This window comes from Dendrobates tinctorius, unplaced genomic scaffold (assembly GCF_039654945.1).
Source record: "Dendrobates tinctorius isolate UK_male_01 unplaced genomic scaffold, ASM3965494v1 ptg000124l, whole genome shotgun sequence".
In the NCBI taxonomy this organism is placed as follows: domain Eukaryota; kingdom Metazoa; phylum Chordata; class Amphibia; order Anura; family Dendrobatidae; genus Dendrobates; species Dendrobates tinctorius.
In genome coordinates, this window is record NW_027361792.1 from 4669209 (window position 1) to 4692300 (window position 23092).

Consider the following 23092-nt stretch of genomic DNA (forward strand, 5'->3'; position numbering starts at 1 on the left):
TATCCAGTATGACCAGAAGGGAGATCAAGAGCAGAGAAAGAAAAGGACAACATTTCCTGTAGGGAGACAAAGAACCCATCCCTTCATCCTGTAGAGCTAATAACCCACCGTTACCTTCTGAGTAGAGACAAAAATCGTCCCCAACTTCCTATGGAGAGATATGTTCCTTCTTCCTGTAGACATAGATCTGCCCCACTTACTGTAGAGACAGACCTGCCCCCACTTACTGTTGAGAGACAAAGACCCACCCCCACTTACTGTAGAGAGACAAAGACCCACCCCCACTTACTGTAGAGAGACAAAGACCTGCCCCCACTTACTGTAGAGACAGACCTGTCCCCACTTACTGTAGAGACAAAAACCTGCCCCCACTTACTGTAGAGACAGACCTGTCCCCACTTACTGTAGAGACAAAAACCTGCCCCCACTTACTGTAGAGACAGACCTGTCCCCACTTACTGTAGAGACAAAGACCCGCATTTGATGATCCCAAAGTTCAGCTTTTCTTCCACAACAGAAGGCTGAACAATGTTTACTTTCACACTTTGGCAGGCCCTTGAGTTGATTAGGTATTGTTCATTATCACACATTGGTCAAGCAATGTTTACTTTTCACATTGGTTATTGAATTGTTCAGGCAATTGTTTACATTACCACATCACTAATTTAATTAAACTCTCTAATCCTACCTGTCATTCTCCAGTGAGGAGACCAAGATATGGTTTAAACTTGAGAAAATCACAAATATAACTTTTTCACATCCTGCTGTACTTGCTTTTTTCACTAAAAGCACAGCAAAACTGGATACTTGCATTTTTTGCACTTACTCATTGCGTTGTTGCTGATTTTTTTCTGCAGGCAAGACCGGCTCATTTGGCAGAAGCTGCACATAAAAAGAAGGTTTTGCTGAGTTTCTGCTGCGTTTTTATTGCTTCATTTTTGTTGTCTCTTGCGCATATTGATAAACTTTAGTGGCCCAAATAAAAGCATGATTTAAGTTTCTTAGGCTGCTTTTACACTTGCAGTGTTTTTTTGCGGCCGTTTTGCTGTGATTTTCATGGTATTCCGCAAAAACAAGTCACAAAAAAACCTTCTCTGATCCCTGTTATAACAAATAGCAGGGGAAAAAAACAGCGATCCGCAAATACGGCGTACCGCAAAAACAACTTAACGTTCACGTTGTTTTTGCTGTACCGTTGAAATGCATTGCAGCCGTGTCCGTAAGCCATGAAAAATATTGAGCTAGCTCGTTAATTTTTCATGGCCGCAAATACGGCCCTCAAGGCCATATTGAACACGGCCTTCCTACTAAGTTTTGCAGGCCATTTTTGCAGCCCCATAGAAATGCATTGGGGCCGCAAAAACGGCCAGGAAAAACACGGCAAGTGTAAAAGAAGCCTAAAGCTGGAGTCACACATAGCGACTTACCAGCGATACTGACACCGATATCAAGGTGTCAGGATCGCTGGTAAGTCGCTATGTGATCTAGAATTAAAATAAAAAATATTGTTATTCTCACCTTCCGACGTCACGCGCAGCATTCCTCTCTCCACGCTCCGGTCCCAGTAATCCTTTGCGAGAATGACCGCGAGAGTCATGGTCTCGTGGGAGAGCGAAGTCTCGCGGTCATTCGTGCAAAGGATCACTGGGACCGGAGCGTGGAGAGAGGAATGCTGCGCGTGACGTCGGAAGGTGAGAATAACAACATTTTTTATTTTATTTCTATTTTTTACAGCTGATTGCTGGTCTCCCGCCTGTCACACGCAGCGATGCGTGCTGGCCAGCGGGAGCCCAGCGACCAAAAAAATGTCCAGAGGTTTCTTACAGCGATCATCGATACCGGGAGGGGGGCCGCTCGCTGATTGCTGTCACACACAGCGATTTCGCTAGGGAGATTGCTATGTGTGACTCCAGCTTTAGGTTGCTGCACCACAAACACAGCAAAAAATTGATACCTGCATTTTTTGCTGCATTTTTGCACTTACCCATTGTTTCGTATAGGTGAAAAAACACTAAAAGAAGTGACGTGCTGCAGTCTGCAAAAAGAAGCAGTTTTCCAATTCAGTTAGGAAAACATAATGTATGCATTAGATTTCTGAAATCTCAAAGCTTTTACCGTTACTGTAAAACGCAGCTTAAAATTTGCATAGAAACGCAGCAAAAACGCAACGTGTGAACATAGCCTTAAGAAAGTTTTTGCTAAAACGTCTTTGATAACTTTATTCCAGCTAAAGACAGTTCTTACATGCACAGAAGAGCTGTCCCTTCCTACCTAGCACATTTAAGGGCCCGTTACACATAGCGATATCGCTACATGTGATATTTACCTCCGACCGGCTCCCCCGCTGGTTATCGCTGATCGTGCGAGAACGTCCTGGGCCGTTTCTCGTCGTCTGCTCCCTGCTGTGGCGACGAGCGATGCGTGGACGCGGGCGGGAGGACGTTTTCATCGCCTCGTCTGACAGGTAAGTAGCGACCCCTGCGATGTCGCTGGTGAGATCTGCCTGTGTGGCAGCTCACTAGCGACCATTTAGCGATGCACCAGCGATCCTGACCGGGTCATATCGTTGTCGGGATCGCTGGTGCATCGCTAAGTGTAACGGTACCCATACAATCCCATTTTATCAGCCTCCACCAAGCCAGGAAGCGATAACGCACCAGCAGTGTATGAGTCAAACCCACACAAATGGACCGTTCTAAATTATGCATCGGGGTTTAATTAAAGCTGGGTAATTCTGTTCCACAATCACACCCGACTGCTATGAACACATTAACTGCAAGTGTTTTAAGGTAAATACTTCTGAATCACCAATGTGCCTTTCAGTTAAGATATTAATCAATTTGAAGGATTGCGGCCTATAAAAGCTCAGTCTTCACATGTAATTTGTCATCTGGCTCAGACAGAGACGATTCATGAATGGAGTCGGCCTGTTTCTTGTGCGGCTCTGGGTGGCCCAAGGCAGATTATCTCATGGGTCTCAGATGAAGCACAATAATGCCGAAGTGCTGTGTGCGAAGTGCTGTGTGGGCGTAGAAATGTGATAAAGAACAGCGATGGGCGGCTCTGTTCCAACGTGAAGGTGTGCACCGATCATCAAACGCATCTGAAGGATACAATATAATGCCGTGTATGCACATGTGATGACCCGATGCAAAGCATGGCCGTTATGTAATGCTTCACGTGTGCAGGGAAAGACATCTGGCTGGGACATTAATGTATGTGCACAAGGGGGCATAATCTTCAGGAGTATATTGCATGAAATATATCAATAAAGCCACTATACTCCAATGATTTAATTGTGCAAGCATATGATATGTTTGGAAAATACAGCAGACTGCAGCTAGTGGGTGTCATGCACAGAGAAAACATCGGGAAAATTAAGAGATTTCAAGATTGTGCTTTTATAGATACAGAAGCGGAGCTAGTGCTGATGTTAAAGGCAACCTGTCATCACACTGTATAAGCAGTCCAAACGATGTGTTTCGTGCGACCCTGCAGTCCGGCATACCAATAAAAACATCTTTATACACCGATACCTCTATATTGTAATCAGAACCGTGCGGTCTGATGGGTGAGTACAGACCAACTACACCACTAGACCCATCCATATACAGGGCGCACGCTAAAAGACCCTCCAGAGACTAGGATACACCCTACAAGATCCATCACATACAAGGAACCCCTAAAAAGACAGACCATATAACAGTAACACCCCACAAGACCTGCTATATACTGGGAACACCCCACAAGACCTGCTGTATACTGTGAGCACCCCACAAGACCTGCTGTATACTGGGAGCACCCCACAAGACCTGCTGTATACTGGGAGCACCCCACAAGACCTGCTATATACTGTGAGCACCCCACAAGACCTGCTGTATACTGGGAACACCCCACAAGACCTGCTGTATACTGTGAGCACCCCACAAGACCTGCTGTATACTGGGAGCACCCCACAAGACCTGCTGTATACTGGGAGCACCCCACAAGATCTGCTGTATACTGGGAGCACCCCACAAGACCTGTCATATACTGGGAACACCCCATAAGACCTGTCATATACTGGGAACACCCCATAAGACCTGTCATATACTGGGAACACACCACAAGACCCACCATTTACTGGGGACACCTCACAAGACCTGCTGTATACAGGGAACACCTCACAAGACCTGCCGTATACTGGGAACATCCCATAAGACCTGCTGTATACTGGGAACACCAAACAAGACCTGTCATATACTGGGAACACCCCATAAGACCTGTCATATACTGGGAACACACCACAAGACCCACCATTTACTGGGGACACCTCACAAGACCTGCTGTATACAGGGAACACCTCACAAGACCTGCCGTATACTGGGAACATCCCATAAGACCTGCTGTATACTGGGAACACCCCCACAAGACCTGCTATGTACTGGGAACACCCCATAAGACCTGTCATATACTGGAAACACACCACAAGACCCACCATTTACTGGGGACACCTCACAAGACCTGCTGTATACAGGGAACACCTCACAAGACCTGCCATATACTGGGAACACCCCACAAGACCTGCTGTATACAGGGAACACCTCACAAGACCTGCCATATACTGGGAACAACCTACAAGATCTGCTGTATACAGGGAACAGCCTACAAGATCTGCCATATACCTGGAACACCTCACAAGAACTGCTGTATACTGGGAACACCCCACAAGACACGCTGTATACCAAGAACACCTCACAAGACCTGCCTCACACTGGGAACACCCCACAAGATCTACTGTATACTGGGAACACCCCACAAGACCTGCTGTATACTGGGAACACCCCACAAGACCTGCTGTATACTGGGAACACCCCACAAGATCTGCTGTATACCAGGAACACCCCACAAGACCTGCCATATACTGGAAACACCCCACAAGACATCCTGTATACCAGGAACATCCCACAAGATGTACTGTATACTGGAAAGACCCCACAAGACCTGCTGCCCCACAAGATCTGCCTTATACTGGAAACAGCCCACAATACCTACTATATACTGGAAACACCCCACAAGACCCACCGTATACCGGGACCACACCAGAAGAATAGCCGTATATCTAGAACATCTCACAAGACCCGCCATATACCGAGAACACCCCACAAGAGTCACCGTATATATCTGGAACATATTATAAGCCTGAGGAAGGAATCGGAGATTCTGAAACGCGTAGGATTAGCAAACAAGTCCCCTGAGCGCTCCATAGCACTCCCTAGCCTGTCACGTGATTCATCACGTGACTGTGACGTCACGCAAGGTCCTGCAGCGTCTCTGCACCTTGCAGGCTTCCTTAACGCGGCGTCTGTATTCCACACAGGCGGCTGCTTCAGAGCTACAGATAGACGTTAGTCACCGGCCGGGACAACGTCTCCTATCAGTAATCCTGCTCATTTGGAGCCAAGAATTTAGCAACTATTTCGTTTTGGAAAATTTATGAACTATTCCTCTGGATTTCCTGTCTGCCAAACAGCGTTCCTGGGACTTCAGCGCCATTATCCAAATGGTCTGCCTAAAAGGTAATACACCCTTCTCAGTCCTGCATAGAGACATTACTCTTAACACATATGTTAATTAGCCCTTCAGAGCTTAATCCTTAAGGTACACACTTCAGCCTGAGTTTTTAGTTTAATATTTTAATTTATTGTTGTGGACAGATTGAGTGGTTTTGTCCTTAACACTTGCTGCTTTTGTGATATATGTACCACGCGCAGCGCCGATTGCCTTTTTTCTGATATTATAAGACCTGCTTTATATTACTAACCTGGAAAGACTTGCTGTATAACGTGAACACCCCACAAGACTTGCTGATTTGGAGGTGCTCTAGTCTAGTCATCTAGCCATCACCATTTGGCCTCTTTTTCAGAGTTGCTCAGTTTCTTACTTTTGGCCTTTTTCCTGCTTCCAGCACATTAACTTCAAGAACTGACAGTTCACTTACTGCCTAACACGTCTCACCTTGTGCAGACGCTATTGTCAACAGATAATCAATATAATTCACTTCATCTGTCAGTGGCTGTAATGTGAATGGCCAGTAGGTGCAATCAGAACAATACATGGTGTGATGTAACAGAATACTGCATGCACCTAGCCTGTAATTGTACGAATACACAGAACTGCAGCATCCACAGAAAAGGATCCTCCAGAAAACCACACCACTTGGAGCGCTCAGAAGAAAAACAACTTCCAGCCTGTCTGCTCAGCCCTTGTCATTGAATATGGATCTGACAGCGGTGGAGCAAGGCGACGCAAACCAATCTTGGACCAGTCTTCGCTTATAATTTATTTACTTTTTCAGGATGTTTTCCATTATATACTGAAGACCACAACATAGACACTTCCTGCAGCAGCTCTGGAGATGGACTGATGGCCAGGTGCACACAGAGCCGCGATCACAGGACAGGTCCGGGCTGCGGAGATTACACCATGTTCTGCCGGAGTGCGGTGTCTGCTGAGCAGATGCTAAATTCTTGTAAGATCAATAGTCAGTCAGCCCACACTACTAATTATGAGTAATTATGCATAGCAGTACAGGGAGAAATCAGTGCAGCATTCAGACTGGTGACAACGACGGAGGAGGTGGGGAGGGGGGGATGAAGGGAGAAAATTTTTTTAATTCAATGGGTGAATAACAGAGCCAAAAATAAAAAGAGATGTTTAACTCGGAAGAGAAAACAGCAGAGAGGCAAAAAGACAGAGGGCAGAAATCACGAGGAAATCACAGCAGGCAAGATAAAACGGGGAGCCCTGACTCTAAATTGAAAAAGAGCCTGCGTTTAGCTACGGGCACAATTGCCCTATGGTCACAGACCCCAGAAGTTATAAATGGGGCTGGTAAGTGCTGGTCACACATAAATGAATTGATATAATGGACCCTAAACACCTCCAGGCCTGTAATATGAATGGGGGTAGCGGACAGGTCTTCTCTGGGTGAGACATAAAAGTTTCTGCACTTTACCTGCAGAGTAAAGTTGTAAAAAGAAAATTATGGACTACACTAAACATAAAAGGGTTGATGAATTTTCACTAATTCTGGATGCAAAGAAAAGGGAATAACCTCAAAACTCCAGAAAAAAACAATAATAATTGTGAATTTGTATTCACTAGGTCCATGGTGCAAGGTTTCAACCTACAGGAGCAGTTGAACATCATTTGACAGTAAGGGCCTCTTCACGTGTCTGTCTTCTGGGGCAGAAAAAAAATGTAAAATTTTAAAGTAGCAGGAAAATGAATCTAAAAGCTCACTCACACGTTATATTTTTTAATCGATTTTTTTTTTTTTGCAGAATGCCATAATTTTACTGCTTTTCTTTTCCTTTGAGATGAGGCTTAGCAGCACAAAAACGCACATTTTAAAGTGGAAATGTAGCTGCGTTTTTCGTTTTTGTTTTGGCAATTGCTTATTTTCATAAGCCAAAAATTGCTCCATAATCGCTGCATGTCACATAACCTTTAAATGTTCTTTTTTCGGCGTTCTTCCTTTCTTGTTGAGAAATTGTATAGACCTGGAAGCTGACGAGTTGCTTGTGCTACTTTCTTGTATCAACGATATGAGTGCAGAAATGTGTTTGATCAAAAGTATGATTAGAAGTAGAAGATAAAACAATTCACTAATAAGCGACTGAGCGATGCGTCAGTATAACAAGTCAGACGACGTGCTGCTCAGCCACCTGACCACTGCAGCCAATCACAGTATGCAGCGGTCTGGTACATTGGGGGTATCACTGTTTCCCGAATTCAGGCGGTGCCAATAGGAAAGTATGACTGTGTGCAATTATTTGCATATCTAGTCCCCCGGACAAAGTTTTATTTTAGCCATGCAACCCCATCATTTGTCCTAAACACTTTGCAATTCAAAACAAAACAATTCTGTCTGCCTGCAGTCACCACCAGGGGGAGCTAACTGCGCACTGTGACACTACTGATTACAATGCAGTAAGCTGTGACCCAAAGCAGACCGTGTAGGGGCTCGGTATTTTAATAATTGAATGCCAATATCTATACCATAATGTTAAGAACTAAATCAGCGATCACTTTTAAAACTTACTAAATAAATTTAAAAAAAGTTGGCATTCACTTTAGGTGAACACTCTTTGGAATAAAATATTGTTACAAAGCATCTAAAATCTCCTGACACATAAACAATGTAAACCCAATAGCTCCACTGACAACCTAATATCACAAAATGGTACCCCATAAAAAGAAACTGCACCAATAATGCAGAGACCACGACGCACCAAATAAAAGAAAACTACCACCGCCTTCCCATCGATAGGAAAGTCTATGGAGCTGGAAATCAAACAGTCTCAAGTGCAATAACTAGGAAGACGCTAGAAAAACATTGATATACAAATTTTTATATACGTCAGGACAAACAAGGGCACGGCATCAACGAATTACCACGTGGCAAATAAAAACTGATTCACACCAAATAGATAAACTGATATAATTGATGATCAGAAAGCAAAGGGATAGTTGTCAGGCTAGTGAATGTTACTATTGTATACCAATAAAAACTGGCACAAAGTCCAAAGTAAATGAGAAATACACATAATGGGAAGAAAAATCTATAGAATGGGTCATTTGAGCTCATTTACCCCAAAGTTGCCGTTTCGCCCTGTACGCTGCATGCTGCTCCACCCCAGCAGTAACAGTCCATATAAATGAGCAGTAGGTTAACAATCGATAATTATGGCAGGGGAAAGGCGCATCCTTGGAGCCCATTTGTACCCATCATAGCATGTCGCTACATGGTAGATGGTGGGCTCACAAGACCCCAATTCTCCCAGCATTTGAGGGTTCCAGGGAATACACAGCCTATCTGATCCAGTGTACATAATATTCTTTGGATAGGTGATACATTTATCTTGTCAGGTTTCCCCATAAATAACATCACCCAGGAGAATACAATCCAAAAATGTACAAAATTAAAACACAATTAAAATGTCTTACCTGGAAGCATCAAAACTGTCATAGGAACCAACAGTGTAGTGCCGAAACAATTTTTTCGTCCTGTCTGTCCGCGTTTCTTGAAAAGGAAAAAGGAAAATTCTGAAACCAATTAACATCATTATCTTGTCACATTTCATATTGTAATTATATGGATACAAACAAATCTCTTTATACGTCTCCGATCTTTCTCATATCTATTGTACATCTGTATCTATCAAGCTAGTGTCCTATATCTACATCTCTCAAACAGTTGTGGCCAAAAGTATTGACACCCCTGCGATTTTGTCAGATAATACTCAGTTTCTTCCTGAAAATGATTGCAAACACAAATTTTTTGGTATTATTATCTTCATTTAATTTGTCTTAAATGAAAAAAACACAAAAGAGAATGAAGCAAAAAGCAAAACATTGATCATTTCACACAAAATTCCAAAAATAGGCCAGACAAAAGTATTGGCACCCTAATACTTGGTTGCACAACCTTTAGCCAATATAACTTCATTTAAGACAAATTAAATGAAGATAATAATACCAAAGAATTTGTGATTGCAATTATTTTCAGGAAGAAACTGAGTATTATCTGACAGAATTGCAGGGGTGTCAATACTTTTGGCCACAACTGTATCTCTATCCGTGTCATATCCATCTCGCTGACATCGATTTCTCGAACATGTCTATCTTCAATATTTATCTGTTTGATGAATACATAGCATATAAAAAACAAGAACAGTGTAACAAACATCTATTTTTGCAGTCAGTTTTACTCTGTTTCTAGAAATGCATTGTCGGACAGTTTTATGATAACTTTTTTACCATTGTAACGGGGAAAAGTCAGCCACAAAATGTGACGTTAGGAGACGCTCGATGCACTACAACGTTACATGTCCTAAAAGCTGTGCTCGGCTCCTGTGTAAACAGCAAAAACGCTGCACCCTCCCTATGTGGTCTGGATATGAGCAACTAATGAGGGATTTTCACCCCCTCAACATATAAATGACTCCAGGGCAGGAAAAAACAACAATCCGCAGAATCTAGTTATTTGTCTTGAGTGTCCAGTAATTAACATTTATTATGTCCTTTGCCCGATTAAATGAACGACCAATCAATGTAATACATTAAGCACAGCGAATAATAGGAGATGATGCATCTGCTCCCGCAGTCGGCACATGACTCTCATTGATTTCCTATATGTATCATTCCACTAAAATGCAAGCATTACACTGCAACCCTTTTAGTTAATTAACAAGCAAAAATTAATTACAAAATCGCCTTCTCCGGGTCCGCATGGTAAATGTCTGTGTTCGTTTTGGTGCCAGATAAAATTAAAATCTGTCACAGTCCAGTATTTTGTCACATAACCAAACCGGCAACAGAAGACGAGAGAAAAGTGACAGAAAGCAGTAAAAGAAATACTATTTCTTAAAGGGAACCTATGAGATCGTTTTTTTACACAAGGAAGCATTGGTACGGCCGTACAGGCGCTTCTCCAAAGTAACATGGTAGCATTCCTTGTATCGATCCAATGTGCCACTTATTACATGTCTAGCATAAAAGCCAATCAGTCTGGAAGTGCAGTGGGGGTGTCAGTGTACCTGAACTCTGTGGCGATACACCCCCAGTGTGCACCCACCCCGGTTTGCATATGGCTTTGACTCCTGCTTAATCACACCCGACATTTTAGATCTCTACAAACAGGGCGCTATTCATATTGGCGGATAAGAGCTTACACAGCCATTTCACTAGTTCCATGGGCTAACAAGTTCTGATTAATAAAAGTTTAATGACTGGTAATATAGAAATGATTTCTCATGTGATATGCTGGATAGATTAACAGATGGAATCAATCCACTCGCACATTGCAGCATTTTCTGATGGTTTTAACCTAAATAATATTTGTAATTGGAAACAGAATCAGTACAGGATTAGTAATATAATACACAGTAGGTGAAAGAAATATTGAACACGTCACCAATTTTCTAAGTAAATCTATTTCTAACGGTGTTATTGAGTATTGGCATGAAATTCTCACCAGATGTTGGTAACAGCACATCCAATCCACATGGGCAAAGAAATCAAACCATAGATCTACATAAGTTATGTGTAATAATGAGAAATAACACAGGGAATAAGTATTGAACACACTTCCTGAAATTTAATGTTTCTTACAAAAGTCTTTGTTGTTGAAGAATCTTCACGACGCCCCCTGCAGGGAGAAACTGGTCGCATGCATTGCTCAGGTGCCGATATTGGCCCATTCTTCCACCCAAACACTCTGCAAATCTGTCGGCTCCTTCTATGAACTGAGCTTTAGTTCCTTTCATACATTTTCTACTGGAATCAGGTCCGGTGATTGGTGCAGTCATTCTAGCAGCTTTATTTTCTTTCTCTGAAACCAATTGAGAGTTTCCTTCGCTGTATGTTTGGGATCATTGTCCTGCTGAAATATCCACCTTTATTTCATCTTCATCATCTTGGTAAGTGGCAGCAGATTTTTTTTTATCAAGACTGTACATTTGTCCATTCATTCTTCCTTCAATCATATGAAGTTAGGCAGTGCTGTAAGCTGAAACAGCCCCACACCATGATGTTCCCACCTCCAAACTTCACTGTTGGTGTGGTGTTTTTGAGGTGATATAGTGCCTTTTGGCCTCCAAACATGATGTGTTTTATGGCATCAAAAGAGTTCAATTTTGGTCTCATCTGAGCAGACTATATTCTCCCAGTATTTCACAGGCTTGTCTAAATGTTGTTCAGCAAGCTTTAAAAGCGCTTGAGCATGCTTTTTGTTCAGCCATGGAGTTTTATGTGGTGAGCGTTAATACAGACCATGGAGGCTGAGTGCATTACTTATGGTTTTCTTTCAAATGATTGTACCTACTGATTCCAGGTTTTCCTGTAGCTCTCCACAGGTGGCTAAGGGACAATTCTTCTGATAATCGTTTTCTGTCTGAAATCTTGCGGGGAGCTCCTGGTTGTGGCCAGTTTATGGTGAAATGTCTTTTCCACTTACGGATTACGGCGCCAACATTGTTCACTGGAGCTTTCAGTAGTTTAGAAATTCTTATGTAACCAATGCAATAAGTATGTTTTTGCAACAATAAGGTTGCAAAGGTTTTGAGACAGCTCACTGGTTTTACCCATCAAGAGATGTTAGATCATGAGCTGATTCTTCTTTTTCACCTTGGTAATCACACACGTTTTCATAGGCCTTCATGTTGTGAGTTCATTTTCCCCTTCACTACTTAGGCCCGATGAACTCCCTCTGCTGGTTGAGAAAGGTAGTGAGCCTGATTGTCAAACATCTGAGACTAATGAGGATGACTGGCTGAGTGGAGTTACTGACTGGATATAAGGCTGTCGACGCCCTTCTGCCCTGCGGGTGATTTCTCTGTGGGATCCTTGGATAACAGTCTGAATTCCTGCTCTTCTAAAGCTAAGTTTTCTGCTCTGCCCTTTGCATTTGTCCTTTGACTTTGTTTTTGCTGGATTTCTGCCATTCCCTGCTGGGGTGAGCTGAATTCCTTTAGCTCTGTCTTCAGAAAATACCTGAGTGCTGATTTAGTTTTTGAAGACTAGCTGCTTCAGGGCCTTTTTCCATATCAGCCTGTTGGCTTATGTCTTTCATAGGGTTTTTGCAGATTGCAGACAGCAACTGTCCTTTCCTGTCCTGTTTAGTTAGTTTGGGCCCCATTGTTTGCTCAGCCTATCTTTCTATCTGTGTGAGTGTTTTTTCATCTTGCTTCACCGTCATTATATGTTGGGGGCTGCCTTTTACTTTGGGGTCTGCTCTGGGGCACTTTAGATTTCCTTTTCTGTCTTTAGGCTATTTAGTTCTCCGGCTGTGATCGAGGGGTCTAGGGCACCGTAGGAACCCCCCACGGCTACTGCTAGTTGTGTTGATAGGTTCAGGTGTCTGCAATCTGATAGTTGCCAACTTCTCCGGTTTTCTGGACGTAGCTTCTATTTTTGTGTCTGCCTCCTACGGTGACTCGTTCATAACAGAATCACCCGCCATACCGCAGATCCTAGGGTACTCAGTAGCGGGAAAGAATTGTAAAAAAAAATGTGTGTATATTTTTTCCTCTATATCTCTGAGGCCGTAGGTGGAATTTTTTTTTCTCTCAATGGAGATAAAGCAATTGTCTGATCGCGTGGAGCAGCTCGCTGCGGAAGTGCGGGGAATTTCCGCCTACCTTGCTCATTCACATGCTGCTGAACCAAAGATTCCCACACCTGATGTATTTTTTGGGGATCGGTCTAAATTTTTGAATTTCAAAAATAATTGTAAATTATTTTTTGCCTTGAAGCCTAACTCGTCAGGGAGCTCCGCGCAGCAGGTTAAAATTGTCATCTCTTTGCTGCGTGGCGATCCCCAGGATTGGGCGTTTTCTTTGAGACCTGATGATCCTATTCTGACTAATGTGAACGCATTTTTTTCAAGCCTTGGGGTTGTTGTATGACGAGCCTAATGCCATTGATCAGGCTGAAAAGACCCTGCTGGCATTGAACCAGGGTCAAGATTCTGCAGAATCGAACTGTCAAAAATTCCGAAAGTGGGCGGTACTTACTACCTGGAATGATAATGCCTTGGCTGCTCTCTTTCGGAAGGGTTTGTCAGAAGCCGTAAAAGATACTATGGTGGGATTTCCTGTTCCCTCTGGTCTTGACGATTCTATGTCATTAGCCATTCAGATTGATCGGCGTTTGCGCGAACGCAAAACTGCACGAGAAGTGTTGCCACTTGTTGAACAAATGTCTGAACCTATGCAATGTGATAGAGTTTTGTCCAGAGAGCAGCGTCAGGAGTTCAGAAGGCGTAATAAGTTGTGTTTTTTCTGTGGAGATGCCTCGCATATTATTGCTGTCTGTCCTAAACGAGAGAAACGCTTTGCACACACGTTTTCTGTTGGTGGTGTTCAACCTAAGTTTCTTCTGGCTATTACTCTGATCTGCTCCCTGTCCACATTTTCCGCCAAGGCTTTTGTGGATTCGGGAGCAGCTCTAAACCTAATGGACTTGGATTTTGCTAAACGTTGTGGATTTCCGATGACACCTCTGCGGACGCCTATCCCTTTGAGGGGGATTGATGCTACTCCTTTGGCAAAAAATAAACCTCAGTTTTGGACCCAGGTGGTAATGCGGGTCGCCCCAGACCATCAAGAAAATTGCAGATTTTTGGTGTTGCATAATCTGCATGATACCATTATTCTGGGGTTTCCCTGGTTGCAAATTCATAATCCAGTTTTGGATTGGAAATCTGTGTCTGTGGTGAGTTGGGGTTGTCGGTGTGCCTTTAGTGAGGCTCCGGTGTTTTCCACCTCTCCTCAGTCGCATGATGTTCCTGATTATTTGGCGGACTTTTATGATGTATTTAGTGAGAATGAGTCTGCGTCTCTGCCTCCTCATAGGAGTTATGACTGTGCAATTGAACTGAGCCCGGGGTGTAAATTCCCCAAGGGTCGGCTCTTCAATTTGTCTGTACCCGAGCAGGAGGCTATGCGATCCTATATTAAGGAGACGTTGGAGAAGGGTCATATTAGACCATCCTCGTCACCCTTAGGTACCGTTTTTTTTTTGTGGCCAAAAAGGATGGATCATTAAGACCTTGTATATCGTGCCCTCAACAAAATTACTGTTAAATATCAGTATCCGTTACCCCTGATTTCGGATCTATTCTCTAGAGTTAAAGGTGCTTGCTGGTTTACCAAGCTTGACCTCAGGGGGCGTATAATCTTATTCGCATTAAGCATGGGAATGAATGGAAGACGGCGTTTAATACTCCAGAGGGACATTTTGAGTACATGGTGATGCCTTTTGGGCTCACTAATGCCCCTTCTGTCTTCCAGTGTTTCATGAACGATATTTTCCGAGATTTTGTCGATACATTTTTGATTATCTATCTGGATGATATTTTGATCTTCTCCAAGGATTGGGATTCTCATGTGGAACATATTCGGACTGTGTTCCTGATCTTGAGGGAGAATTCCCTGTATGTCAAAGGATCTAAATGCCTTTTTGGAGTACAGAGGATTTCTTTTTTGGGATTTATTTTGTCTCCATCAACTACTGAAATGGACCCGGCCAAGGTACAGGCCATTTACGATTGGGTTCAGCCCACTTCTTTGAAGGCCCTTCAGAAGTTTTTGAGTTTTGCTAATTTTTATCGGAAATTTATAGCAAAATTTTCTAGTATTGCCAAGCCATTGACTGATTTGACTAAGAAGGGTGCTGATGTGTTGAATTGGTCTCCAGAGGCTGTTTCTTCCTTTCAGGAGCTGAAGCGAAGATTCACCTCCGCCCTAGTTTTGCGGCAGCCTGATGTCTCACTTCCGTTCCAGGTAGAGGTGGATGCTTCTGAGATTGGTGCAGGAGCTGTTTTGTCCCAAAAGGATCCTGTAACATCTAAAATGAATCCCTGTGCTTTTTTTTCCCGAAAGTTCTCTCCATCTGAACGTAACTATGATGTGGGGAGTCGGGAACTGTTGGCCATGAAATGGGCATTTGAAGAGTGGAGACATTGGTTGGAGGGAGCTAAGCATCAAGTCGTGGTCCTCACTGACCACAAGAATTTGATTTACCTAAAGTCGGCTAAGCGCTTGAACCCTAGACAGGCTAGGTGGGCCTTGTTTTTTACACGTTTTGATTTTGTGGTTTCTTTTCTTCCTGGAACTAAGAATGTCAAGGCAGACGTCCTCTCTAGGAGCTTCTTTGCTGATTCTCCTGTGGTGACCAAGCCTGCTACCATCTTAGGCGAAGGGGTAGTTCTTTCTGCCATCTCGCCCGATTTGAGACGTGCTCTGGAGGAGTTCCAGGAGGACAAACCTGAGCGTTGTCCCAGTGGAAAGTTGTATGTTCCTGACCAGTGGAAGAAGAGAGTGATGTCTGAAGTTCATTGCTCTGCTTTGGCTGGTCATCCAGGTATTTTTGGTACTAGAGATCTGGTGAGTCGGTCTTTTTGGTTGCCCGCCTTGTCTCGTGATGTCAGGAATTTTGTGCAGTCCTGTGGGACTTGCTCCCGGTCTAAATCGTGTTCTCGCTCTAGTGGGTTATTGATGCCTTTGCCTGTCCCCAAGAGGCCATGGACCCATATTTCAATGGATTTTATCTCTGATATGCCTGTCTCTCAGAGAATGACTGTTATTTGGGTGATTTGTGATAGATTCTCTAAGATGGTCCATCTTGTACCACTCCCTAAGTTGCCATCTTTCTCTGAGTTGGTGCCATTGTTTTTGCAACAGGTGGTTCGCTTGCACGGGATTCCTGAGAACATTGTATCTGACAGAGGAGTTCAGTTTGTGTCTAGATTTTGGAGAACTTTCTGTTCCAAGCTGGGAATTCAGTTGTCCTTCTCCTCTGCTTTTCACCCTCAGACCAATGGGCAGACAGAGAGAACAAACCAGACCTTGGAGTCATATTTGAGATGTTTTATTTCTGCTGATCAGGATGATTGGGTTTCATTTTTGCCCTTGGCCGAATTTGCTTTAAATAATAGAGCTAGTTCTGCCACTTTGATGTCACCTTTTTTTTGTAACTTTGGGTTTCATCCTCGATTTTCTTCAGGGCAGGTGGAGCCCTCTGCCTGCCCAGGTGTTGACACTGTGGTGGTGAGAATGCACCAGATCTGGGACCAAGTGGTGGATAAGTTATCTCTCTCCCAGGAAAAGGCCCAGCGGTTTTCCAACCGACATAGGACCATGGGTCCCCAGTTTAAGGTTGGTGATATGGTGTGGTTATCGTCAAAAAATATTGCTATGAAGGTGGCTTCTCCTAAGTTTAAGCCTAGATTTATTGGACCTTACAAGATTTTGGAGATTATTAATCCGGTCTCTTTTCGTTTGGCTCTTCCTGTCACATTTAAAATCCATAATGTGTTCCATAAGTCTTTGTTGAAGAGGTTTGTTGAGCCTGTTCCGGGGGTGGCACCTCCAGACCCTGTATTGGTGGAAGGTAACATGGAATATGAGGTAGAGAAAATACTGGATTCCCGTCTGGCTAGACGGAAACTCCAGTATTTGGTTAAGTGGAAGGGTTATGGTCAGGAGGATAATTCCTGGGTCTCTGCCTCTGATATTCATGCCAAAAGATTGGTGCGTGCCTTTCATCGGGCTCACCCTGATCGCCCTGGTGGCTTGGTTGAGGGTTCGGTGACCCCTCCTCAAGGGGGAGGTACTGTTGTGAGTTCATTTTCCCCTTCACTACTCAGGCCCGATGAACTCCCTCTGCTGGTTGAGAAAGGTAGTGAGCCTGATTGTCAAACATCTGAGACTAATGATGATGACTGGCTGAGTGGAGTTACTGACTGGATATAAGGCCGTCGACGCCCTTCTGCCCTGCGGGTGATTTCTCTGTGGGATCCTTGGATACCAGTCTGAATTCCTGCTCTTCTAAAGCTAAGTTTTCTGCTCTGCCCTTTGCATTTGTCCTTTGACTTTGTTTTTGCTGGATTTCTGCCATTCCCTGCTGGGGTGAGCTGAATTCCTTTAGCTCTGTCTTCAGAAAATACCTGAGTGCTGATTTAGTTTTTGAAGACTAGCTGCTTCAGGGCCTTTTTCCATATCAGCCTGTTGGCTTATGTCTTTCATAGGGTTTTTGCAGATTGCAGACAGCAACTGTCCTTTCCTGTCCTGTTTAGTTAGTTTGGGCCCCATTGTTTGCTCAGCCTATCTTTCTATCTGTGTGAGTGTTTTTTCATCTTGCTTCACCGTCATTATATGTTGGGGGCTGCCTTTTACTTTGGGGTCTGCTCTGGGGCACTTTAGATTTCCTTTTCTGTCTTTAGGCTATTTAGTTCTCCGGCTGTGATCGAGGGGTCTAGGGCACCGTAGGAACCCCCCACGGCTACTGCTAGTTGTGTTGATAGGTTCAGGGGTCTGCAATCTGATAGTTGCCAACTTCTCCGGTTTTCTGGACGTAGCTTCTATTTTTGTGTCTGCCTCCTACGGTGACTCGTTCATAACACCTTCAGTTGAACCAGCTGATATTTTTCACTAAGTGGCAAGATTGCTTTCTAATTACTGATAGATTTCAGCTCGTGTCAGGGTGTTCCACACCTCTTTTTCTGCATGTGTTCAATACTTTTTTCCTGTGTCATTTATCAATATTACTTGTAACTTAATTTATGTATATCTATGGTTTGATTCTTTGCCTGTGTTGACTGGATGGGTTGTTACCAACATCTGGTGAGAATTTCATGTCTACACAGGTCAATAATCAAGAAGGAACCCTTGCATTAATTATCAGCCCATGCAAATAAGAAAAAGCTTTGAGTAAGGGCGCGATCTAAACTGTTTTCAAGTTAATGTCAATAGATAAAATAAATATTTATATTTTAAATAATAAAAAATTGAATTTTACAAGAGCAAAAACAAAAGCCTAGTACATGATTGGACAGTCTCCCTTTACAACAATTTTGTATCAATTGTTTTGAGGGCTTGTTGAGCTTTTCTTTAATGGGAAGAAAAGCAGCAGTATGCTCCAGGTGTGGCCCTTTTTTTATTAAAAATAGATAAATAAAAATTATACACCAATCTGGATGATGTGTGCGCTGGAGTAAGATGGGTTAAACTTGTAAAGAAGTGTCCATCCCAGAGTAAAAGTTTGATTCATCTTTCATACTCCACTGCAAGGAATGTACGCATGGATGCTGGCCCACTAATGGAAGACTGGGGGTCAACACACAACTGTGCACACATTTTGGAGATTTTTTTTTCTTTTTTTAACAAAATAAAAACATATAACTTTAAAAGGTTACGCGTTTAACCATTACAGGGTTTTTCCATTTAAGGCTGAGGTGGGACTATCAGTCTGTAAGGGGCGGCCAGAGGTGGTTGGGATTGCAGAAACAGCTGAGCGGCCTGTGCTACACTTGTTCCATAACTTCCATTTACTTCTGTGGGAAAAATAGCTTAAGACATATGCAGCTATACCCATCTCAGAATGGGATGTCCTTCTAATTAAAAAAGTTAGAACATGACGCATTTTGTGTAGCAGCACAAACCATAAAATGTTATCTCTAGGCTAGAGGTGAATTTCCTATCAAGACAGCCCCTTCCCATCTACCCTAGGTAAGGGCTTGTTCTGCCGTCCACATGCAAAACAGATAATATACAGACAGCACATGGAGCAATGGCAGTCAATGTGGTAGTTCACATGAACATTTCTACACATGGACCGATTGTCTCCGTGTAAAAAAAAAATTGAAATATGTGCTACTTTGATCCGTATTCTGGATCAGACATGCCCATTATATGTCAATGGGTGCATACAAAACAAGTCGCATGTAAAGAACTGAATGCTGTAAGGATGAACATACGGACATAAAAAATGGATGACAATATGGTTAAAAAAAAAAAAAATCGCCATTTTTTTCGGGACGTAAAATAGATCGTTTTGGATATGCTTGTGTGTGCCCAGCCTAAGACAAGGAAGTCAGGAGAGGAGGACATCCAGCCAAGAACCTCCCTCTGAGGCCACGTTTCCACAAAACGTAAATGCTGAGGGTTTTTTTTAACAGTTCAAGCAAAGTGGATGCGATTATCTGAAATCTTATGTCCACGCTATCGAATTGTGCACTTCATGGTGCCTTTTTTCCTATAGGCTTTCATTGGAAGCATGAAAATACTTCATGTAAAAACCTCTGAGTGTGCTACGTCAAATCGGCACCAAAAACCGCATTAAGAGAGGGGAAAAACACATAACAGATGCAGCAAGAACAATAAGAGCAACTTCCTATTTTTGCGCAATTTGGTGCAGACGTTTTTGCTTATGGGGACATGGCCTGAGTCGTATGTTCACACAAGGAGCCCTGACAGCCATGTGTAGGAGATTTTCAGAAATCCCATGGACATGCGGCAGAGAATATTGACTGGCGCTGTGGATTTAACATTCTCAGCAGGTAAATTGATGCTGCAGATTGTACTGTGTAAATTGATGCTGCAGATTGTACTGTGTAAATTGATGCTGCAGATTGTACTGTGTATTTGCAAATACAATGCATAAGTGTGAAATGGGCGGCATTTCAGAACTACTCTGATGATATTTGCTGCTGGAGGTTCGCGGTGCAAGTGGCGTGTGGGAACATATACCAAGAGCAGTTGCTGTTTCAAAAAGCTGGGTCCACTTTTCTGAACTAGAGTTGCCAGGTTTTGCATGCTCACCAATTGTTAGAGTGTTAGCGACTCCTGGAGTGGACCCTCTGGGTCGCGGCACCAACCCTCCCAGGGCGAGCTAGCCTAGTGAGGACCACCCCCTATACAGGGAGTGTCAGGAGCAAGCCCCAGGGGATACGATACCACGACTGCTGGCACCAGGCGGACGGCTCACAGGAGATACGAGACTGTGTGACTGGAGGGAGCAGGATACTAGGGAACACAGGAGAGTACACGGGAGTGCGCTGAATACAGGGTAGTGCTAGACGGGTACACGTGGGCACATAAGGCGTGTAGCAAGTAACAGAACACAGGAATAGAGTGAATGCCAGGAGGCACGGCTGAGCAAGAAACAAGGGACAGGATACAAGAGGATGTGCCAGGAGGCACAACTGAGCATGAAGCAACAAGGGTTCAGAGCAAGTGCTAGGAGCACCACAGAATAGCAGACAGAGCAGAGGACCTGAGAACCTCGCACAGCCAGGCTGGGACACAGCTGACCCAGCCAGGAAGCACAATAATCAGGCACCTCCCCTAGGGGGAGGTCGTCTGATATAGCACATGACTACTACTGGTTCCGGGTCAGGACCTAGCCAGAAAGCACATGACCACTAGTGGTTCCGGGTCAGGTCCTCCAATACCATAGAGAGGACCGAGCCATATACAGCACTGACAGGAGCGCGCAAGCGCAAACATGACATGGAGGAGACCCAGGGACGAGAGCTGCGCGTGCGCACCCGACGGGGACCCCTGAGGGACTGCCGTACCGGAGGGAGTGACGTCGGGGCCGAAGCCCCGCCTCCTGGTGAGCGCGGCATAACAGTACCCCCTCCTTTAAGCCCCCTCTCTCTAGAACTGGAAAATAGCACCTTGACACTAGGAGCGGGATCCAGACACTTCCTAACTGCATGAGGACCAATGAGATCCAGAGTCTCAATACGAGAAAATTCGGTCTCCTGCCATACCCTGGAGAACTCCACGGACAGAGAGTCGGAGGCCGGTATCCCCGAGACAGGTCGAACCGGCAGAGGCACACTGACATGCTTGGAGGCCGAAGCGGTGGTGCAGTCATTGGAAGTCAATTCATCCTTAGGAGGCGAGTTGTCGGAGGATGGTTGCTTGGGAAGTCTCTTCTTGGCACACGATGGGCAAGCAGCCACGAAGTCTTTGACGTCCTGAGCAATAGACGGCCACCAGTAATCGTGGGATAAACGGGAGAGTGTCCTCTTGGCATCAACATGTCCGGCAGCCGGAGAAAAATGTCCCCAGAATAACACACCTTTACGGTTACCTTTAGACACAAAGGTCTCCCCTGGACGCTGGGGCGTCAACTTGACAGAAGCCACGGTAATTACCTTGGGACGGTCACATGACGGAGGTGGAGACTGACTCTCAGCTCCCCTGTTGATAATGTCACAAGTCACAGACCGGTTGCTTGAAGGATGTGGAGACTGACTCTCAGCCTCCTTCTTGACAATGTCACAAGTCACAGACGGGTTGCTTGACGGATGTGGAGACTGACTCTCAGCCTCCTTCTCGACAAAGTCACAAGTCACAGACGGGTTGCTTGAAGGATGTGGAGACTGACTCTCAGCCTCCTTCTCGACAATGTCACAAGTCACAGACGGGATGCTTGCCGGATGTGGAGACTGACTCTCAGTCTCCTTCTCGACAGTGTCACAAGTCACAGACGGGATGGTGGACGGCGGACCTATAGCCGTCGAAGACGAGCAAGCAGGGTTCTTCGGATGAATGAACAGCAGGCAACTCTTTTGACAGGACGGTCCCCAACGGAGTATATCACCAGATTGCCAGTCCAGGGTCGGCCCATGAATACGTAACCAAGGAAGACCAAGAAGAAGAGTATGAGGCGAAGTCGGCAATACGTAGAAGGAGATCCGCTCCCGATGACATGTGCCAATCAGCAGCTCAACTTCCTCAGTGACCTGGTTAACGGTGTCCTGCAAGGGCTTATCGTCGACCGGAACTACTGACCTAGGAGACTCCAGGGATCTGACAGGGATGCGAAACTTCTTAACTGCCTCGAGACAAATAAAGTTACCCACTGCGCCAGAGTCCACAATAGCTTTCACAGTAAAAGTCTCGAAACCAAAATTCAGGGAGACAGGCATGGTCAGGGGTAGAGAGGAATCACATACACTTGAGGAGACCTCACTTAACAGTCCCAGGCGGAGAGACTTCCCCGGTCTCTTGGGACATGAGCGTAGAAAGTGGGAGGCATCCCCACAATAGAAACAGAGCCCTTGTGCCTGCCTTTTCACACGACGCCGTTGAGCTATCTGGAGGCGATCCACCTGCATAGGCTCAGGTAACGGATCTGCCGCAGATAACTCGGGTAACGGATGAGAAAAACTGCGAGTGGACGAAGAGAGGCGAGAGGACCCTCTCTCTCTGGCTGACTCGCGGGTGCGCTCCTGGAAGCGCAAATCAATGCGTGTCACGAGAGAGATAAGATCCTCCAAATTGGTAGGGGTATCTCGGCCCGCCAGTTCGTCTTTGATCCGACCGGACAGACCACGCCAAAAGGCCCCTACGAGGGCATCATTATTCCAACCTAGCTCAGAGGACAAAGTGCGAAAACATATCGCATATTGTCCAACCGATAGAGAACCTTGACGAAGATTAAAGAGGGACTCGGTGGTGGAAGCAAGGCGACCCGGCTCGTCAAACACCTTACGGAAAGTGTCCAAAAAGATGGAAAGCTGAGCGACGAGCGGGTCATCACGCTCCCAAAGGGGATTCACCCATGCAAGCGCCTTACCCTCTAAGTGAGAGACAATAAATGCTATTTTAGCACGATCGGTGGGGTAATGCTGTGGCAAAAACTCAAAATGCAAACGACACTGGTTCAAGAATCCGCGACACAACACAGGGTCACCACTATACCGGGGTGGCTTGCATAGGCGCGGAAGCAAGTGTGGGAGCATGGCCTG

General features: G+C 44.6%; 1 protein-coding gene across 9 annotated transcripts in view; it reads right to left on the reverse strand.

The window, feature by feature from the left end:
- Positions 1 to 23092, reverse strand: part of SHANK2 (SH3 and multiple ankyrin repeat domains 2) — a 641049-nt gene that overhangs the window by 203885 nt on the left and 414072 nt on the right. For all 9 annotated transcript variants that reach the window (XM_073541767.1, XM_073541764.1, XM_073541768.1 and 6 more), the window contains one exon: positions 8992 to 9067. In XM_073541767.1, the coding sequence (XP_073397868.1) occupies positions 8992 to 9067 (76 nt within the window). The remainder of the gene's footprint in view (positions 1 to 8991; positions 9068 to 23092) is intronic.